The 22,098-nt window shown below is 39.8% G+C and overlaps 1 protein-coding gene across 3 annotated transcripts in view; it reads right to left on the bottom strand.

Moving 5' to 3' along the window:
• The window catches only part of Chn1 (chimerin 1), a 146,789-nt gene that overhangs the window by 41,937 nt on the left and 82,754 nt on the right, over nt 1–22,098 (bottom strand). The window contains exons 6-7 of one of the 3 annotated variants that reach the window (XM_057754877.1): nt 19,134–19,422; nt 6,021–6,098 (exon numbers count right to left, since the gene is read on the bottom strand). In XM_057754877.1, the coding sequence (XP_057610860.1) occupies nt 6,021–6,098; nt 19,134–19,422 (367 nt within the window). Of the gene's footprint in view, nt 1–6,020; nt 6,099–17,259; nt 17,284–19,133; nt 19,423–22,098 lie in introns of those variants that run through there. The other 2 variants (XM_057754878.1, XM_057754879.1) reach the window with 2 other exon arrangements.

Below are 22,098 nucleotides of genomic sequence, written 5' to 3'. Positions count from 1 at the left end.
TGTGGTGAACATGTAGGAGCTGCTCACACACACGTGAGGGATGAGTGATGAGGAGGTGGAGAACATGTCAGGGAAGCTGGAGCAGTCTCCTTTCAGATCTGAGAAACAGTGTGGACAACAAGTTTCAAGACTGTAAGTATGCTTCTCTTTTAGTGTGTTTAACAGTAACATACCATGGGTATGTAAGAATAAATTTTTCTGGGTCACGTGGATGTGGGAGGGAATTCTGCAAGAGGCTGTTTCTAAGACATGTCTGACCCAATGGAATCATTTTAAGAAAAATATTCTAGCAAATATGTGTGGAAAAACTAAAAAAGAGACAATGTTGTACACCTTCACAAAAGGCAGTACCAATAAGGGAAGTAAAACTGTGGAACGTGGGAAAATAAAACCAGATTACAAAATATCTTAGCACCAATGGAGAGATGGACCAGTGGTTAAGAACTCTGACTGTTCGCCCAAATGACCCAGGTTCAGTTCCTAGCTTCCACAGCAAATGGTTCACAACTGCCTTTAATTTCAGTTCTGGGGGATCTGATACCCTCTTCTGGCCTCTGTGTCTCTGTACTTACGTGATGCACATACAGTAAAGGAGGCACTCACAGAAACACATGAAATAAAAACAAATCTTTAAAAAGCAATGCTTTGTGAGAATCTAGATACAACGCGTTACTTCCGAGTTATGTAGAACTACTCCTGCCCATGAAATGGCTGTGAAGTATAATGTGACTAAGCAAACCACCAGGACCCCTTGTGAAATGCTTCTTTCTGGGTTTTAATGAGAGGCACAATCTTTACGGTCATCTTAAGGATCTAGACTTGCACTTAAAGCATCAGAACCATCAGCACGGAGAGTAAGGTGAGAAGGCTGTGGTGCTGCGGCAGAGACAGCACAGAGAGCACAGCCTTCCGGACAGCAGAGGCAGAGGCATGGCTCTTTATTATTTTGGGGTCTACACAGCAGAACACTATGCCAGGGAACAGAAGTGAAGTTCTTACAGGGACCACATAGGTGATTTTTCCAACCTCCTAGTTCTGCTCACCAGTCTTTCTCTGTCTGACTGTAGAGGCAGAAAGAACCCCAGTATGCACTAATCTGGACTATTTTTGTCGTCTTTGTCCCACATTCAAAGTGAGGAGAGGGGGAGTGTGCTTAAGATAAAATACACATTGCAGTCCTTTAACCTCTTGTTTACAGAAAAGCTACTCCTTTAAAATCTCACGTGGGATACTCCATGTTCATGTCCATAAAGGACAGTACATTACTGCAAAAAATTAACGAGACACTTCAGGCTAAACACACTAATGAAGATAAGGCAGGAGGAGCTGGAGCTTGAGGCCAGCCTGGGCTACATAATTAGTTCAAGGTCAGACTGGGCTATACAGTTACATTCATGACAAAATTGAAAAAAAAAGGCACAGAGATTAAAACATGATTTTTGTTTCATTTTCAAAAATATGTAAATATGGTTAATATAAAACAATACAGGTCCTCAGAATAATTTTTTTGTTGGGATTTCTTGCCATCATAAAAATTGGTTTGAAAATAACAGGTCCACGATGTCGCACTATGTACTCACTCAGTCCACACTTCTTACACACGTGCCAGTTGCCAGCATTTTACCACATGTGGCAAGAAAGGGAAAGAAGGATGGGGAGAGGAGAGAGTGGTGGCATGGCTGGTGGGCACAGCACAAGGGAATGGAAAGGCACAATCACTGCACGTAACATTTCACTGCAGTGAAAGAAACAAAACTCTTAGATACATATCAAATGGAAGAGCAGAGGGCCTGGATCTGTGTTGTGTCCTAGGAGGGAGAGGCCTCTTCAGTGTGAGTGTGGCCACTGCTGCCCTCTGGTTACCAAGCGGCAGGATGCTGTCTGCTGGCCACATGCTTGCTATTTCTTCATCTAGCAGGTCCTGAATCACTAGCCTTATTGCATAAGGCTCCTGCTATGGGATTATCTGAATTATATCACCAATTCACACTTTGGGACTTACAGGGCAACACTAAATCTGTTAATACCTGACATCTCCCATCTGCATGCAAAAGGCAAGTAGTACATGGAACTAAAAGTCATCATAAAGTACTATTCACTGTAAGTTCTCTGTGCAGAGCTAGGAATTAGGTTCTGGGTCTTGCACATGCTGGGCAAGTGCTCTACCACTAAGCTATGCCCTAGCTTTATAACTGCTAATATGTTTTTCTTTTAATTAGTTAAGTTGCCCAGGTAGCCAGATTTCTGTTATTATTCTATCTCTTCTTGATTTTTGTATTATACAACCTTTTGATTAAGCAACTAATTAGACAAAACATTTTATAACTCAACTGGGAGGGAATAAAAAATTAAGAGGATTTCATTGTACACTGTGGTACATGAAACACTCAGATATTCTTATGTAAACCCCACTCTGCCTGGGAGCTGAGTGGGAGCCCCCAGGATCATCCAAGGCTCTCTACCACACTGTAATCTCTATTACTAGGTGGGAGACTCAGTCGTTCTTCAGTATAAATTAATTAATACAAATCCAGAAAAAAAATGCCCAGTCAGAGGTAGTATGTCATAATAAAGTACCATGAGCCTAGAGGGTCAGGAACTTAAGTTTCCTACTACAGAAAGAGGTTAGAGACATTAAGCATTCAGGCCACATAAGCAATGGTACACATCACAAGCAATGCCCCAGGACACATCAGTGCTCAGTGTCCTTTCCAGAGCCTGGAAAGTAGGCTACAATGACTGAGGAGGCGGGAGAGCTGGCTGTTTCTGCTTTGCTTTTGATATTTTTTTTTGTGTTTTCTACATGTGGTTATTAGGACGGAGAAAAACTCTTTAAAAATTTTTTAAAATTTGCTTTATTTAGGGCGTGTTTCTGGGGTGCATAGGTACTATGGGGAGTTGGTTCTCTCCTTCCACTATGTAGGTCCCAGAGATAAAATCCTTCAGTCAGGAGCCATGGAAGTACCTTTACCTACAGAACCATCTCACCAACTCAGAATAGAGTAATTCTTAAAAGAAGTTGGTTAGTTAAAAATACATACAATTTATGTTAATTAAATAAAGCATATATACATATTGAAACATCACATGGTACCTAATATGTATGTAGAAATTTATGTGTGAACTAAAAAAAAAAATAAAAACTATGGGGTAATATGTGATGTTATAATACATTATATACATCTAATGCTCAAGTTGGGATAAACGTGTCTCCTGCAACATTTATTTTATTTTACTTTTTGGTAAAAATATCCAGAATCCCTTCCTCTAGCATTTTTGGAATTATGCTAAAATTAATATTGACATCTTACTATACTATAATATAGAATGTGGTATATTTATTTCTCAAATGATAACCTCTCTAGATACAGTAGCCTTTCTATGATGTAAGTAACAACAGAGGGGAGGGGAGGGAAGAGAGGGGAGGGGAGGGAAGAGGAGGGAGGGAGAGGTGGGAGCAAAAAAGGAGAAAGTGTTACGTAACAGCAGATCTTTTTTCTCCTACAAATCTCCAATCACAGGGTCAGCTGCTCCGAATGGCTTCCGCCTTGCTAAATGCTTTCACCAAAGGTAACCGGTGTCTTGGATTCACCCCCAAAGAAGGGCTGACAGCTGCACACAGCACCAGGCAGCGTTACATAACAGGAGCTCAAGAGGCACCCTGAAAGGAGGCTTTGGCGAGGGCGAAGTTACTCTGAACACACTCCACTGAGAGAGAGAGAGAGAGAGAGAGAGAGAGAGAGAGAGAGAGAGAGAGAGAGAGAGAGAGAGCGCTACTGGCAGGTCACATGACTGACAATCATCATGGAAACACTCCAGCTTTCCCACAGCAGACCTGACTGCATATGTGCACAAGCAGTGCCCTTCTAAGCCAGCATCTGTGTGGGAGTGAACTCCTGCTGGGGGCTGGAATCCTTTCAGGGATATTCTCTGAAGTCAACTATGACCCTTTCTCTTTTCTTTTCTTTTTTTAAAATAATGTTACTCCACAGGCACATCTTAAAAATAATGGAGCTATTTATAACAGGAAGAGTTGGGTTCTGAGACTCCTGACCTGAGATTTTAAACACTATGTGCCATGTTTCCCTGTCTCCCAGGAGGCTCTTCTTGACAAAGGACAGTGTTGGAGAGCAAGTCTCAGCTGGGCCTCAGCTTCTACTCCAGAGAGAGAAGTCTCCCATGTTTTATGTGTTTAAAGCAGAAAAAAACGCAAATAAAGAAAAAGAAGGATGCTGAGGGTAGGGGCAGAGTTTGCACTGCTTGCCCAGCACACGCAAGGTTCTAAGTTCTGTCTCCAATTGTGTGTGTGGTGGGGTCTTTATAGTAACCTGGGTGGCGAGGGTCACACGTGATCACACAGCACTCACTTCTTATAAAGCTATGTGAGAAGAACTGAAGATATGATCTGCAGGAGAGGGAAAGGATATGCTTGTTTATGCAAATTTTTCAACAGACATGTTTACTTCCAAACAATAATGACAAAAAATATTTACAGAAACCGACTTAGCACTAAAATGACAATCTCACGGGCCTGTTTTACCTAGTAAACTAGACTGACTGCACCTCTTTGAAGATGCTTTGGAAGTCCCAGAATTTCTAGAACATGCAGGTGATTCTTGCTTACAAACTTAATAGCCATTTTAGGGGGCCATTTTCCTTGTAAAGTCCTGCAAGACCAGGCTATAAATCACCAGAGTCCGGTAGCCGGCTCATTTGTTTGTCTGTTTTCTTCTGGATCATAAGAGGCTGAGTTGGTTTACGATGTGGCTAAGACTGGGTGTGCTCATGATTTCCATCTCCTGTCACGGTTTGATCTGCTGAGCTGTCTCAACTCCATTTTAAAGCAAAAATGCCAGTTGAAAAGTAAGGTTCATATGATTAACCCCAAAAGGTATGAAGACTACAATCTATTCCTCACTATAGAAAATGCAGGGTACACTGAGGCATAGTGTTTTTGTTTTTAGCATGAGCAAAATAAATGCTGGTGTTAAAAATCAGGGTGGTTTATAAAGCTGGGGTGAAGTCACTTGATAGAGAGCCTGGTGCCTCTGATATGGCAAATAAATATTTAAAAGATTGAATAAATTAACAGATCAAAGACAAAAATTTCGAGCTCTTTTTGAAAATAAATATTCCCATTCTAACATCAGCATGAATGATTTTCTGTCTAAACGGAATATTCTTGAGCCTTAGACAACTTTTAACTATTAGGAAGTTACCACAGAAATGCTGGCTCATCTACTGTGAAGTGGAACTGGGTCTCCTCACACATGATCTCACTTTGCAAACCCTCTGAACTAGAATGCAAAGGGCACAACTTCAGGTCCTTATACCATGCAGTGAGTACAGGCAAGATCTGGACACAGCTCAGACCATCATACATATCACCTTCATAAAAGATTCAGGTACACTGCATAAAACATGCCACAGCAGTAATTAAAAACAAAGGTGAAAGCCAACCCCGAGGAAGTGAAGGGAAGCTGTCAGTCACAGCCTCTACGGTTGCAGGGCAGCAATTTTCCTTTAATCGTGGTCAGTTTATTAACGGAGGGAGGAGAAAAGACAGAAACTACGGGAAAGGCACACCATCTGCTCACTCCAGAGTCAACTGCACATGCCTGCCACAGCAAAGCCTTTGACCAGAACCCAACATGTAAGAGCTAATCCCCCTGAAGTCGCCAACAAAGGTATTTAGACATACTGCAACACAGATACATGCAATGCCTAACTCATGATTCGGAGACCTTTATAATACCAATCAAGACTTACCAGTGTATACACAGTAATTAAAGAGAACATTACTACAACATCTGAGAAAAATGGGGCTGGATTTCTATGAGCTTTATTCACCTCTTCCTTAAATAAAATTGGGATTTAGACATCGCTTTCCTTGAATAGCAATAACACTGCAGTCAAATCACGCAATTTTTCAAAGGCTTTGGAAGATGAGCCTTTAACACCACACCTTCTAAGTACTGAGTGCTTATTATAGGAAAAGGGTCAGAAACAAACATTCTTACCTTGAAATTGTGAACCTTTTCATATTTTGGAATTTGTTCATTTTCTTTCAGAGTCGCTCTTCTAACAAGTGATGTCAACTGCGAATAAGCAAAGAGTTTCAGAGGTTGCCAGATCGTCACGGACGACTTTTGAGAACCCAGTTTCATTCCCAATGCTGCTATCAATAAACCTTGCTGACGGCCCTCTTGTTTTGGTTTGTGAACTGTAGCTCTGTTAGTTTTCTTCCCCGACCAAGACTCTTTGGATGGCATTTTGGAATTCAAAGGAAGGAAAAAAAACCAAAAACCAAAAACAACCTTGTAGCAAGCAGCCTGCGACTGTCGGAGAACTCTACTCAGCTAACATATGAGCATCGCTGCAGCCAGTTCAGAATCCTAACCTAGAGAGCCACGGCCACACCACACGCCAGAGCACGGGGAGGTTCGGGAGGGTGATGAAGCACTTCTTCACAAGGCCGATTAACACGCAAATTCTCTCTTCCTTTTTTTAAAACAGGGCTCTATATTTAAGCTTCTGGAAACTTAAGAGTCTGGAGAAGAAATCAGTCTGTGCTACCATACAGAACCTGCAGTATCTCTCTTTGGGAGTCCTTTAAAAAGCCAGACAACTGTGACAAACGGAACATCGCTGGAAGCTTTCTCCTCTGCTCAGTACATCAATGCCCATTCTGAATGAGAGACGCCTACATACAGCCTGCAGTCAGTCGCTAGCAACAGACACCCGGAGAACTCACTTGCAGGAGGGGGTGGGGAGGGAGGGATTTGCAGGAGGAAGCACTAGACTGGTTACAGTAAGAGAGGAGACAGCCAATGAAAACCCAGTAACAGTATTTAAGTACTGTGTTCCTCAACTCACTGTTTCCCCCTCCTCTCCTGCAAGATTTTTCTTGCTGGCTCAAGGAAAGAAAAAAAAATTATGTAGGAAGGTAATGAGTCATCATTAAAGGCAGAGGAAAATTAGCGCACAGCACCAGGTTTTCATTTAAGAACAAAACCAACCAAACAAAAAACTCTACTGCCAGGTAAATTGTGAAAGGCCAGCCCATGTCTTTCTTTGTGCATCACGTGAGACATGAGCTGCTCTGAGATGAATTGAGCCTTCTTATTTGTGCATTGTGATGGCTGGCTAACTAAAATCCACTTTCATTAAAGATGAACAAAAACGGCTACATATTTTGATGAGAAAGAAAGGAATTTAAGTGTTGCATTTTCACCCAGAATAGAACGCATGCACGTGGCCCTGCTTATATCCTCTAGAGTAGTTTTGTCTGCACTGTGTGTATTAAGTTAGAGATCTACACAATTAATAACACCAATATGCTAGTCTTCTAGTCTCAACAGTCTGAACTCTGTTCAGAGTTTGAGGTCAGAGGAAGGGAGGTAAGAATAATCCCTCAGTTGCACAGAGCCCAGGGGTAGTGTGGCTGTGCTTACCAGACCCTGGTACATTTGAAAAAAGGGGCTGCTAGCTGAGACTCCAACCCAGTTCTACTCACTCAAGAGCAATGACTACAGTTCCTTAAGGAGCTATGAGAAATTCAGTCTGTTGCCCCCTTCAGGACATGAAATCATTATATAGCCCTGGCTATCCTAGAACTCACTGCATAGACCAAGCTAACCTTCAGTTTACTGAGATCTGCCTGTCTCTGCCTCCCAAGTGCTGGGACGAACAGTGTGCACCATCATACCCAGGTTCAGGCTTTCCCATTTGGCTCTTTAACCATCTCTCATCTATTTCCTTGTGCTGGCTATATAATGACTCTTACAATAAATCTGAAGTCTTGTATTTAAACTACTTGGGGGCTGGAGGCTGTAGCTTAGCAGTAGAAGCATGTTTGGACTGTACAAGGGCTTGGGTTTGAGCTTTAGACTCAAACCAAACCAAAGCAGAAATTCAATCAACTTAACCACTAAATGCATATTGTCTCAGTTTTCATAAAATATAGGAGATATTCCACCAAAAATTCTAATTTAATTAATATATGAGACATCCTGAAATTATATTAAGACACTGGAAGCAATAACTGGTGTGTGCCTGTGTGCGCTTGTAAAAGGAAAGACCAAGGCTGGCTGTTGCGGTTGGTAAGGTCTAGCACCTTCTTTTTCTGAGATAGTGTCACCCACTAAAAGTGGAGCTCACTGATTTGGCCAAGGAGCTGAATGAGGGCCCAGACACTGCCACACTATGGTTCTATGTGGGTGCTGGGACCCAAACTCAGGTTCTCATGTTTGCACAGAAAGTACCCCTGTGCTATCTCTCCAGCCCCATGACTGAGGGCCAATTATCTTTATTTTCTTGAGTCTACACACAGTTACTTTAATTATTATTTTTTTAAAATATTTATTTATTAAGTATACAATATTCTGTCTGCATATATGTCTGCAGGCCAGAAGAGGGCACCAGATCTCATTACAGATGGTTGTGAGCCACCATGTGGTTGCTGGGAATTGAACTCAGGACCTTTGGAAGAGCAGGCAGTGCTCTTAACCGCTGAGCCATCTCGCCAGCCCCCACTTTAATTATTTTTTATAGTAATGAAAACATAATCCAGGGCCTCAGGCATGCTAGTCAACCACACTAGATCCTTTGTAGTAAAAGAAATTTAAGCAAATGACAAAGGGAGACAGTAACACTTACTCAAATGCATGGCTCAGTTTTCACAAATTCAGGCTTAGACGATCGATAGATTATAAAACGATACTACTGAGAGGAGACACACTGGAAAATGCTGTCCTGCCTAACAATGATTCTTCAGCTCAGGCCTAGACTGTCCTGTGACGACAGGAAGCATAAGGGCAACAAGTCCTTGGTTAAGTTCAGCTGAAAATCATGTTAACCCAGTCCTCAGTAGACATCAGATTAAAAAAAAAAATTAGACCCCAAAGGCAAACATAACGGTATTTAATTTTTCAACAATGTATAAAGCAAAGTTCCTAAGTTAAAGAAAACAATTACAAGTGTAATCTGAATGATGGGTTTGTCTGGTTTTGTTTTTCTTAAATATTTTGGTCGAGTTCCTATTATGTTCATATCAACCCTTGTGTTTCAGCTAAAATAACTGAAATTCAACTCTGCACAAGAAGAGTAGACTTGTCCAGAAAAATGAATGGCCAGGTAAGTAAATATTTTGTCTAGAGATAAGGTTTATTAAAGACTCAGCAGAGTTCTATAGTTTTTCTTAACTTTTCTATTAATCAAGACATGCTAAGTTAATTACAGCTTGGGCAGCAACTAGGCCTTGAAGGAGATAGAAATCAAAACTATAGGATCACTGTATGCATGTATGTATGTATGTAGTATGTATATCAAATAGCTATACCAAATAACTGCCAAAGGTTTGGCCAGTACTGTCCCTGCAACACAAGAACAATCACGCTACTTTTGTGTTAATTTTGGGGACCAGTTTCAAGTGCAAACTCTGAGACTCTGAACCACTACAAATGTTCTGATTTTGTAGACAAGCGTCTATCATTACGCTCCCATGTATCTGGCCATGTATTGTTAATTATGGTTATAATTTGTCAGTGAGTACTTATGTACCAGGCACTCTGGTGGTTACATATCTAATCTCATGAATCCACAGATAAACCTTGTAAGGCATACATATATTATCCTTATTTTGCATTTCAGGGAACTGAAACCCACAGAAACTAAATCCCCAAAGTTGAATAGACAGGTGGAAGCAGAACTGAGATCCTAACCAGTAAGGTATAGCCACACAGTTGAGAAAATAAGAGGAACTTATTTTCTGAGAGGGCTATTTCTTCTCTCCTGGTGGTTCATCTGCCTCCAATTTCAAAGGCTGATAACAGACTATGAGAGAGAGACAGAGAGAGAGAGAGAGAGAGAGAGAGAGAGAGAGAGAGAGAGACAGAGAGACAGAGAGACAGAGAGACAGAGAGGAGACCAATGAAGAAAAGGAAGAGGAACTGATGGTTCCTCAAGTTCAACTCTCAGTCCCATGGAGTAGCAGATGCTCCTCAAAGTTCAACCCAAATACTCCTTTTTCCAGGAAGCTTTGGAAAATTTAAATGTATTAGGTGTGACCTTACTCATCTGTAAACCTAGGAGTCCTTCACTTGTTTATTAATTATAAGATATATCACAGTCACCCCGTGAACTATAATAACAACCAGCCTGGCAAGACAGGCCCATGATTTCAGCCGTAGCATGAAGGGTATGGGGCAAACCAACTGCTTCTGGCTGAATTTAAATGAGATAACATGTGAGAAGAATTTGTCATGATTTTGAGCCAAGAAGTAACTAATAAGTAAGTTTGCCCTTCTTTCCCTTGTATTCAAGGGTCTATGTTTCTGAGATTAGGGCTAGTATACTATATGACTATGGATGAATTAAAAACCCAAGGCCAAAGGCTGGAGAGATGACATGAGGTGCTTTGGGGATAGAATTCTAATTTAACATGTATGTCAGACCCATGGTGTATATAGCTGAGTGCTGGGATTAAAGGCATGCACCACTACCGCCCAGCTCTCACAGTATCTGTTTTTAACACAAATTCTTAAAAGGTTAGTATTCATCCTAGATCATTTATCTTAAGCACATTATGTCACTAGGCACTTAGTACTGTTATATGTAGATTGTGCTGTCTATTAGATTCAATGTTAACCAAAATTTCCAAGTGGACTTTAAGTCAAACATTAGAGACTTCTAGATTAGGATTTCTAAATTCCTTAAGTCATGTTCATATTACTAAATATTTATGTTTCATAGGAAACCTCCATCTGCTGGGTTGCTAAATGTTTCAGTCACCGCAAGAATCAGATTATAACTTCTAACTCGTTCTTCATCACAGTTCCTATTGCAGTAACCTAATATTGATCAAAACCATACTATCTAAACAGATAAGGTATGTCATGCTGGGTCAGTTAGGGAGCACGTCAGAGTAGAGATGGTATGGGGCAGTGGGGATACTAGTGTAGTGTACTTCATCTGGCAATGGTAACAGAGGTCTGAAGGCACATGACTTTACTTCCTTAAACACCAATACTTAAAAAATCCTCAGGAACATGGTTCAGACATGACCACTGTCCACCGCCCCACCTGCTGTAAACTACTCTGTGCCGTGACTCTACTATGTGCATGCTTTACAGCAAGATGACGATATTTAAGAAATACAGCTAGATGTGGGGAGACCCAGACTACTGTGGGTGGTGACATCCCTGAGCAGGTGGTCCTGGATGGTATAAGAAAGTGGAGTAGGCAAGCCAGAAAACAACTGTGTGCATCAGTTACTGCCTCCAGGTTCCTGCCGTGATCTTGACCTGACTTTTCCGGATGGATTATAAACCTTAAGATGAAATACCATCCCCCAAAGAAATAAAATTAGTTTCCTTTTGGGTACTTCCTGAAAAAACTTTTTATATCACATCCATAATATTTCAACTTATGAAATTCCTTCCAGTTCAAAGGTTTCTAATAAATTAGAGAAAACTTTAGCAATCTCTAATTTTGCTGCTGCCCTTCATGCCCAAGACAGTCATTAGACTATTTGAGTATGTGGTCTTTCTTGAAAATCAATGCTTAATAGGGTTGGAGGCATAAGGATGAGGTCCTGCAAATGAATGGTATATTAAGAAAAGGGACTGAGAGGTGACTCAGCAGCTCAGAGTACTGGCTGCTCTTCCAGAGAACCTGGGTTGAATTCTTGGTACCTACATGTCAGTTTACAACTGTCTGTAACTGCAGTCCAGGGGATCTGACACCCTTACACAAACATGCTGCAGGAAAACCACCAACACACATACAATAAAAATAAATAACTCATTAAAAAATTTAAGAAGAAAATACACACACACACATTCTCTCTCTCTCTCTCTCTCTCTCTCTCTCTCTCTCTGCCTGAAATGACAGACCCTTGAGAGGCAAAAGAAAAGAATAAAGTCGGATTTACTTTCTCTTAGTTCTACTTTGTTACCGTAAAGCACCTACTCACTGGTGTTGTCCTCTACAGAGGACAGGACTGTAACTGGAGATCTGAAGCTAAACTGGCCAATGCTATGATGGTCACCTGGCCAGATGGGACCAGGGCTTCACTATCGTCGCCAAGAAATGCCCTTCCCAGCAAAGGTGCAGGGGGCCTTTCTCAACACCCAGAAGGTTTTAATGCAAAGGTGTTCTCAATCACCACTCCGTAACACTGCTGCTCTAGGAAGACAGGAGGTATTTACCTCGGGTTTAAGAATGGCATCAGAACAGGTCTGAGTGCATGGGGAAGTCCTTGGAAAAGCTTTCTGTCCCAAGCCTGACTCTATAAACATGTTCCATATTAAGAAGTAACCTACTTCATAATAATTTTAACTACTGTATTATTCTGTCAATCTACTCACAAAAAATAGGTTCAGCTTTTATGCTGCCCCGCAGCAGGGCTCTTTCACAGAACTTAGGATTCCAGAAGAATTTTTGCTACACAGGTTATTTTATTCTGTTCTCACATTCCTGTTTTTCAGATGGGAAATCCATCAGTATTATGGTATTTGCTTAGAAGCAGAGAATCAAGGTAGCTACGACAGAAATCCAGGCCTTATGATTTCATACCCTGCCTCTCTCGTCTCTGCTATGCTTCATGGAGACCCAGGGGCATGACTGACACCGACTGCAAATAGGGCTGAGTATGACAATGCAATACTAAGCACTGATGAATTAAATTCAATTAACAAGTATTTCATGAAGTAGAATATGCTATGGCTTCACCAGTAAAATTAGTAAATGCCAGAGTATAAGGCCACATGCTGTCTTCACAAGGGTCAGATATTAAAGAGATAAATATATATTTCATGAATTGATTATAATTAGAGTACATATTAGTGGATAAAAGATATTTTCATCATTCAGTTCCCAATCCCATTTTCTAAGAAAGCCTGGATTTCCCCACTAATCTGTTTATACTCCCCTTCCAAGCTGCTTCCCCCTCTCCTGGGGCTTCTGAGACAGGTGACTTCTCTGCAGCCCTCCATCCAGATCTCTGTTTCCTTCCATGATGAATGTGCCTTTAAACACCCTCATCTCACAGAATCTTAGCAGAAATAGACAGGAAGCTGCAGCTTAGTTTGCCTAATTACTAATTACATTAGTTTTTAAAAAGTAAGTAAAGCTTAGTGCTATTTATAATGTGGCTCTCGAGTCAGATAATGTATAAATGAATCTCAAATCAACTTAACAGTGATCTAGGATCTTAGGAAGGGATGAAATAACAGATCTTAGATGAGTCTCTCACAGGGCAGTAGGTAAGTCTATTTTTTCTTCATAAAACCTGCAACGATGAAGAGCACCTCTCCCCAGTAGAGACACTGGGAGGCCGAGATGAACTATGTAAGATGTACAGCAAGTACCCAGAACACAGCAAGCGGAGGAAGGATGTTGAGACCAGTGCTGCTCTCGTCATTTTGACACGGTGCTCAGAAAAGGGAGAAACACATAAATGCTGCAGGAGAACGATTACTCCAGCCTCCTCTCTGAGTTGTTGGAAAATATTGAATATAAAGAAAATGCACAAAAATGTTCTTTTTGTTTTACAGTTATTAGTAGAATCCAATGGCTGGCCAGGAATACAAGAAAGAAGGGCTTTTAAAACACCATTTCTTCATTTGACAGTCAATATGGCTACAAAACAATGAACTGGAGACATGCGGGAGAGAAAATCTGGGATGACAGAAGTATCTCAGCGACACTGCTGCCCTGAGGAGACAGTGAACTGAAGACATTAGCAGCACTGAGGGGCAGGGGCCGCCTGAAATGAGACGCATACCTGAACTGCAGGTCTCATTTCTAAAGATTGTTTACAGGACCCCAAAATTTATTTTTGGAATAGCATTAAGGAATAACAAAGTTCTAGGAAAGTTCCTTCATGAGTAAAAACTGTGAGAATAAATCTCAAGACAATATTAGAAGGAAAAAGAATGTGGGCACTACCTATCCTTTAGCAAGCAGAGTTCCAAGTTTGATAATTTTTCCTTCTATAAACTCAAAGCTGCAACTCATTCTGAGTTGAGATTATTTTACCATTTTCAAAAGCAAGGGAGATACTGGAATAAGGATGGGAAGCTAGAGGATGTAAGTGGATGCAATCATTACATTTTTCACTGTCAGAATTTCAAACTGTGCCATCAGTTGAATGTTACAAATGCTGATATATTTTATCATACCTAAAATTACATTGTTAATATCAGAATTGGTCTCACCAGGACTATATAGTAGAGAGCTTTCAAATTCTCATTTGAGAACCAAAACAACTGCAAAACAATGAACTGAAAACACACAGGAGAGAAAATGTGTGATAATGGATATCTTTGTAATGTCCTTATTTTTTAAGAGTCAGTATTTTAAGATATTGAGCACAGGGTTTAGTGCATTATATTATACCAATGATACTGTTTCTTTTTTTTTTTAATGATACTGTTTCCAATGAACAATAGTGAGCAATGAATCTGGTGTTTGAGCGTCACCCCTTTCACACAAAGATGCTTCTGATGGCATGGGTGTGCACAAACCTCAGTAAGCTAAATCACACCTCTCTCACAAGTGTTCTCTCTCCTTTCCACACACACCCATAGACACGTGTGCACACAATCTATATATACATACATATGTGTGTGTGTATATCCCTTTTTCTAAGAAAGTTTAGAATAAATGCAGTGTCTTACATGTTGTCATTAATTTGATTTTTAGGGTTTTCTTTTACATTGAAATTTTAATTTTGAAAGATTTCTTTGGGATTATCAAGCTATGTATGTTTGACATTAAGACATAACTGATGCCATGCTAAAAGTTATTTTTACTACTAGAATCTTTGGATACCGCTATAAACATTCAGTTTTTTTTTTTTTTTTTTTTTTTTTTTGTTGTTGTTTTGGAACAGCTGGATGGGTCTGGGTGATCTGGTGTGCATATTTTCCTAGTCTTCCATATAGTAGCTTTGCAAATGTTTTTTCTTTGCATAAAAAGTTTGTGCCATTTTATCTGTATCTCCTTAGAAATCAACAGACTGACTTATATAAACTTATACAAACAAACAACAAAGACAATGTTTCATGTGGCCTAGCCTGGCCTTACACTCCTGACCCTCCTACTTCTACTTTTCAAGTTCTGGGATTGTGGATGTATGACATCATGCTGAGTTTTAACTTCTTTTCTTAGCCCTGCCTTGGTCTACCTCAGTCCCCGAAAAACTTGCATGTCCAAGTTTGGGACAGAATGTAGCTTCTTGAAGGGTTAGCTCAGTTTGTGGCATTCCTCTAGTGTCAATTTTATTATTTAAGATTAAGTTTATATAATCTTAAACATTTGCAAAGCTACTATATGGAAGACTAGGAAAATATGCACACCAGATCACCCAGACCCATCCAGCTGTTCCAAAACAACAACAACAAAAAAAAAAAAAAAAAAAAAAAACTGAATGTTTATAGCGGTATCCAAAGATTCTAGTAGTAAAAATAACTTTTAGCATGGCATCAGTTATGTCTTAATGTCAAACATACATAGCTTGGTAATCCCAAAGAAATCTTTCAAAATTAAAATTTCAATGTAAAAGAAAACCCTAAAAATCAAATTAATGACAACATGTAAGACACTGCATTTATTCTAAACTTTCTTAGAAAAAGGGATACACACACACACACACACATGTATGCATATATAGATTGTGTGCACACGTGTCTATGGGTGTGTGTGGAAAGGAGAGAGAACACTTGTGAGAGAGGTGTGATTTAGCTTACTGAGGTTTGTGCACACCCATGCCATCAGAAGCATCTTCGTGTGAGAGGGGTGACGCTCAGATAACTGATCCAAAGCTCAGGACATTCTGCTTAGATTATGTTCTGGCTCACAGTATGGTTTCTGAAATGCAAATTACGTGGTTTGTTTGTCATTTTTTAAATTATAATATATAATATTATATAATTATAATTTTTTATTATAAGAAATATTTCCTACAGCATGCTTCCCAAAAGATTTAAAATTAAATTAGTAATTTAATTAGTATGAAATTATCATAAAAACTACCAAATGCAGCCATTGGTCCAGGATTTGTAGAGACACACATATATTTATTACTTGGAACAAGAAACCATTCAAATTCAGTTCCAAGAGAAATAGAGGTTAGTAATAAACTGGGCCACTGTCCAGTCTGGATTGCTAAATCATCTACTGTGGAGAAGAGCACCTGGCTCCCTTACACACTGCATCTTCATCAGTTTATTATTACAATGCTTTAATTTTCTTATTTGCAATTAATTTTTCAAGCTTAGGAAACAAATTGAATAGTAGATGAGAAAAATACAATAGCTATCACTTGGAAGGAAAGCTGGTCATCACAATAGGCTACCAGGTTTTCTAGGGACAAGAACTGGCTTTCCTGTGGCAACAATGTTCATGCTATGAACCCAGAACATTTACATGTTCACGTCCATAAAAACAGATAGCTACGCCTGTACAAAACCATACGACAGACTGTTTCCATGCTGATGGCCATAGCACGTATAGCGGATTGTTTACAGAAGCTTGGGTACAGAAAGAACTGACTCCTAAGGCCCACAACACACACACCTTTGGAGCTCTTACTCCTCAATTCTGAAACAGAGAGTGATCACCATGCCAAACTTTACCAAGGGGAGCTGCATGAGACATTTTTTCCAAAACCATTCTTAACAACGGCAGGCAACTCAAGCAGTACAAATTCAAAGCACTACTGGGGAGCTGCGTAAGTTGCCACTCAAGGCCTAAGTAAAAGAAAATCGCTTTAAAAAGTCTGACGTTTTTCTAATTTATTTGAGCACTGAACCCTTCTGTGTATTTTTATTAAAATTTTGTGCAATTTATCTTTTACGGAAAACCCGAGTCCAGAGAAGTGAGGTGAGAGCTGCAGATAACCAACAACTCTCAGCCTCAAGACTCCAGGACATGTTTTAGTACTATATTCTCTCTTTCCTCTAGCACATAATTAAATAATCTAGTCCAAAACTCTTGTGTGGAAGATGAAGATGTCCTCAGGGGAATCACATAAATGCATGTCTACAATGGAAGCAGCACCCAGCTCCGAATTTCAACACTAGCATCCTGCCCATAGTACTACCCAATTTCTGCAAAACAAACACTTTTGCCTCTTATATAAGAAGTATGGACAAAGAGGGAATTTAACTATTAAGCATCCATTAAAATGTTTATAAACCGCTTTTGGATCAATAGCTAGTTTTGAATCAATTAAGCATGACTACTTTTACTTACAAATGTCATGCACTGTGACAGGGAGTCAGTGTTTCAAGCTGTTGAACAGGTCATCATCCCTGTCTTGTTGAATGACACCTGTAAATAAAATAAATCTATTTTTGAGTGAGATTTCTAAGTTAACTCTTTTTAAGATGCATGCAGTTTAAGCAAAGAGTAACTTTTAAATGCCCCTTAATGATGTACTACTGAAGAGAGATAATTCCCAGTGCTAACTATGTTCCATAGTTTTCACTGGCCCCTTAATACAACAGAGTCCTGAGAGTTTACTGTATTGTCAGAACACAATCAAAATAGTGGGAATCGTGTAGCTGGTATTTATTTCAGTTCCCTGACTCTGTGATTATTATTTCTCCTTTATACTAGGGACAAGCTAGGCCCTGTCAAGTTAAATAATGATTCTAGTGCTAAATAAAATTCACTAAGGGTCACTAATCCCTAGGATTAAAAAATCATATACATATATACATTAGCAAAGATCATCATTAGGCTGATAAAGTTTGAAAGACTTAAGTTATTTAAACAATGTAAGTTTACATCTACATAAATTGCTGCAATGCTACTTGTTCCTGGAAATATCACAGGTGGAAAATAAGAAAAGTGAAAAAAAAAAAAAAAAAACGGGAATGAGACATAAAGAACACTCTTCTATATAGCACACATCTATGACTGTAAATTCTGGCAACTTCCAAACAAGATTTGCATCTTTTAGCAAATATAAATATAGGAAAGACCATATTTGAAGCAAAAATTCAAGAGCCAATGATTTAAAATGTTGGTTTTTCTATAGTTACTAAACACTGATTGAGCTAAGATCTGCCAGAAACCAAAACTTGGGCTGGTCAGTAAACACTAACTTTCCATCTCCTACCCATCCACAGCAAACTAATCTTACACTGTTTTAGCTGAGGCCATAGACACAGACCACACTGCAGGTTCACTACCAGCTGAGCACTGCTGAACGCTTTACACATGCCATCCCACTCACCCACAACTTCTCTTATCATGAATTTCTAGTAAGGCCAGCCACAGAGGGACCAGCCACAGAGGGACCAGCCACAGAGGGACCAGCTCACAGAGGGACCAGCCACAAAGGGACCAGCCACAGAGGGACCAGCTCATAGAGCTGGGCGCCAAACCTAGCTGCACACCCGCAGCCACCAGAGACTCCTGCAGAACCAAATGAAGAAACACTGCGGCCTAGACAGAGAATGGCCTTTAGCTCAGTCCCACATAGCATCTAACAACAGGACAGTCTCTTTTCCTAATAAAGCATGAATGGCAACACGCGTCAACAATCCCAACATCAAAGGTATCATAACTAACATACGACAACTGAAAATTTAAGCTGTGTTTCACAATTAAAGAAAAGTAAATCCTTCTAAATACTAAGGGATATATCCTCCCAACTCAAGGTTGGCTGATTTTCATAAGTGAGTTATCAATAAACAGAATTAAATCATGCATATTAAAATAAATAAAATTGTTAAAAACAGAACTATTTAATAAACTACCTTTAAAGAAAACAAAAGGTTCTGATGTAACCTCTCAGTTCCTTACATGCTGGTAGCTATCTTCTTGGTCACAAGCTGTGCTTCTGACTACAGCCCCTTAGCTTTTTGTTACTAGGTCATTTTCCAACATATTTTAAAACTGACAATGAACTTTTTTTAAAGGAACACAATCAGAAGCAAAAATATACCTGGCATATTTTAATCAAACAAGTAAGGTATGCAAAGCTCATCCCCACATCCCAGACATTAAGAAAATCACATTTCCTTCTGAAAGCACTGTGAGAACGGGAGACTTTCAGGCAGAGGGGTGCTCTGCCACAGACCGCCCCCCCAAAGACAGCGTGGTTGAGGATAGCTTACCCTTTTCTCTGATACCCCATCCTGGCCTGTTGCCTCTTTCTCATCATGTGTCTCTTTCAGGACTGCCATGTGCTGTTTGTATGCTGGCTCTCTGTTTAAGGTTGTGTATCCTATGTGCTCATAAATTGGGTTTATCGTCATCTTGGCAATGTACTCTGCTGCCTTGGTTTCAATATAGAGAGTAATCAAGCCATCAGTCACCAGATCGTGGACGGACTCAAAGCGTTTCTCCCCAACAAAGTGCTTTCCATCGTAGTACAGCCTGAAGTTTCTGGTCTGACTTCCAAATCTGCCTCAATGAAATGGGAAAGATGCTTTTAAGAAAAGTGAACAAGTGAATTTTTTCTAAAGAAGAAACAAATACACAAGTACCCCAAGCTGATATACATTGCTTTTGCTTGCATATTACTATGTTTAGATCAGCTGTGACTAATGTCCATTAGTCACTTAAAATACATAAGATTCAACTTCTAAACACAAGCAATGTACTTGAAATAACTAGGGTTTTTAGCATGGTGATCCTAGAAAGAATGTATCTTTTATTTACTTATGTATTGTTTAAAATCAATGTATTACACTTGTAATAAAGCAAGGAAAATAAATTTTATAGCCTAAGAATGCACATTCAATATGCAATTGGTCAACTATAATATATAAAACTTCTTCAAGTTTAATAATGAAAATATTCAAAGTGGTTAAGGCCAGTATTCATGTCTCTCAACAGGGAAGTCCCATTTACTGCTCACTCAAGTAAGATGCCAACAATCATTTATACTTGTGCTGCCTCCAGAACTGAGCCAAGCAGCAGACAGCAAAGAAACACACTTGGGCAATTCTGGCCAGAGGGCGAGGACTTATTCTTACCTTTAAACCTGTCTTTTGGTCAGGTATAGGCAAGAAACACTTGCAAATACAGTGTATGTTAACTTCCATACCATCAGACTATAGAAATCTGTTGTCGGTTTTCGTAATATGCCTTAATAACTGGAGAAGGATGGTTTCCCATAATAGTAATTTCAGTATTTTGCTTCCTGCAGGAAACCTCAGAACTGGCTCCAAGTTGGCATGACTGACAGTATCCTGGCCAGGAGATACAGGCAACTCAATAGAAGCCAACACCAAAGTGGGAAGAGCTGCCAGTTTCAGAGTGAACGCCAATGAAACTAAGCAAATCAGAAAGGATCTTCTTAATTTGGTTATAAACTCTCTCTCTCTCTCTCTCTCTCTCTCTCTCTCTCTCTCTCTCTCTCTCTCACGCACACACACACACACACTCATTAGAAATAAATTTTAAAATTGCAGCAATTTTGCCTTGAAAAGGCCACCATGAAGCTGCAAATTCAGTATGCAACATAATTATGGCACAGATAGTATTCAAATGTGTAGGAGCTACATAATTATTCTAGTTTATTTTATTTGGTTACATGGTCTCATTGTGTAGCCCTGGCTGGCCTGAAACTCACAGAGATCTGCCTGCCTCTGCTTCCTGAGTGCTGGGATTAAAGGCGTGCAGCCACCACATCTTGCTAGAAATTAGACACTTTTAAATAATGGGCCCAGAATATTCTGTTTGTTTTTTGTATTTAGATGTTAATAATACTCAATCCAGAATCAAACATAATATCAATGTTGACCTTTTAACATATAATTATCCACCTTTTGTTCCTTCTAAAGCAATTAAGTTTTTATTATACTTAAGTAAATGAGCTCTATAATTAAACTTTCTTCTAAAATTAAACATTTCTCCCAAACAAATTTTTATTCTATAGGTCACAAAAGCTAGAAAGATAAAATGTCTATGCCAAAATAATAGGTATTATTGGAAAAAGAGAGACACACACGAGAGAGTGGGAAGAGAGAGAGAGAAGGGAGGGAGGGAGGAAGGAGGAGGAAGAAGAAGGGAGAGAAAGAGAGAGCTTAAAAACTGTCTAAGCTCCTCTCCATGGTGATGGCCCTCTAACTGAAGACAGACTGGGCGCTAGTGTCGTACAAGTGTCTTCTGAGGTCTGAGCAGTAAGCAGGGGAGGCAGGGGAGGGAAGAAGTACTGAAACTGGTCCCAAAAGGGTTAGGTATGGTTTGGCTAGAAGAGAGAAGTCTAAGTTTGAATTTCTGCTTTACCCTTTAATCCCAAGAGGTCTCTTCCATGATTCCAGCTCCTCTTCTGTCTGCTAGCCTTGAGGGAGCTATGAGATTACCGAAGGAGCTCTTGGTCATCAGGTACCTGATTAAACTTAGTCTCAAAGGACATGGAAGCAATGCCCAGACTGGAACTTTGCTTAAAATAATATCATTTTACTAAAGGAATGATAGGTTTTCCTTTAGTTGCCAAAAGGAACTCTCATTTACTTAGGGCGCTACCTAAGGGACAGTCTAACGGTGCGGACTATCAGACACTGTGCTTTACTTTGATTATTTTGTACTTTGTTGAGGGATCTGTGGGATCAGATGTAGAGATCAAGCAGAATATCCTTGAGAATGGAGGGGAATGGCTATAAGAAAAACAAGAAGAGGAAAACACCAGGTCTGAGGATGAAGGGCCCCTTCCTTGTAACTGTGCTCTGCTGGTATGTCCTTTATTCAACAACCAGTCAAGAAATGCTCAGACACTCCCAGTATTAGGATGTTCACGATGTCCTGTGCACATAGCAAACACAATGGGACAGAGACAACCATTAAAAAAAAGATGATAAAAAAAAAAAAGATATGACGTGCTGAATTTCAAAAACCTCAAGTTAAGATTGCTTAGAATATGTTTTACGTCTATTTGTGTGCGAGCATGCCCAAGCACACAGAGGTCAAAGAACAATTCCTAGGAACTGGTTCTCTCCTTAGACCATTTGGATTAGGGACTGAACTCAGAACATCAGGCTTGGTAGCAAGCACCTTTATCAGCTGACTAATTTGTGGTCTGCTATTCCACTATTTCTTTAGACAATTCACTCTTCTCATTTTCTGAAATAACCA

This window comes from Chionomys nivalis, chromosome 22 (assembly GCF_950005125.1).
Source record: "Chionomys nivalis chromosome 22, mChiNiv1.1, whole genome shotgun sequence".
Taxonomy (NCBI): Eukaryota; Metazoa; Chordata; class Mammalia; order Rodentia; family Cricetidae; genus Chionomys; species Chionomys nivalis.
Note: the sequence above shows the minus strand (reverse complement) of the source record. Positions and strands in the feature narration are given on the sequence as shown.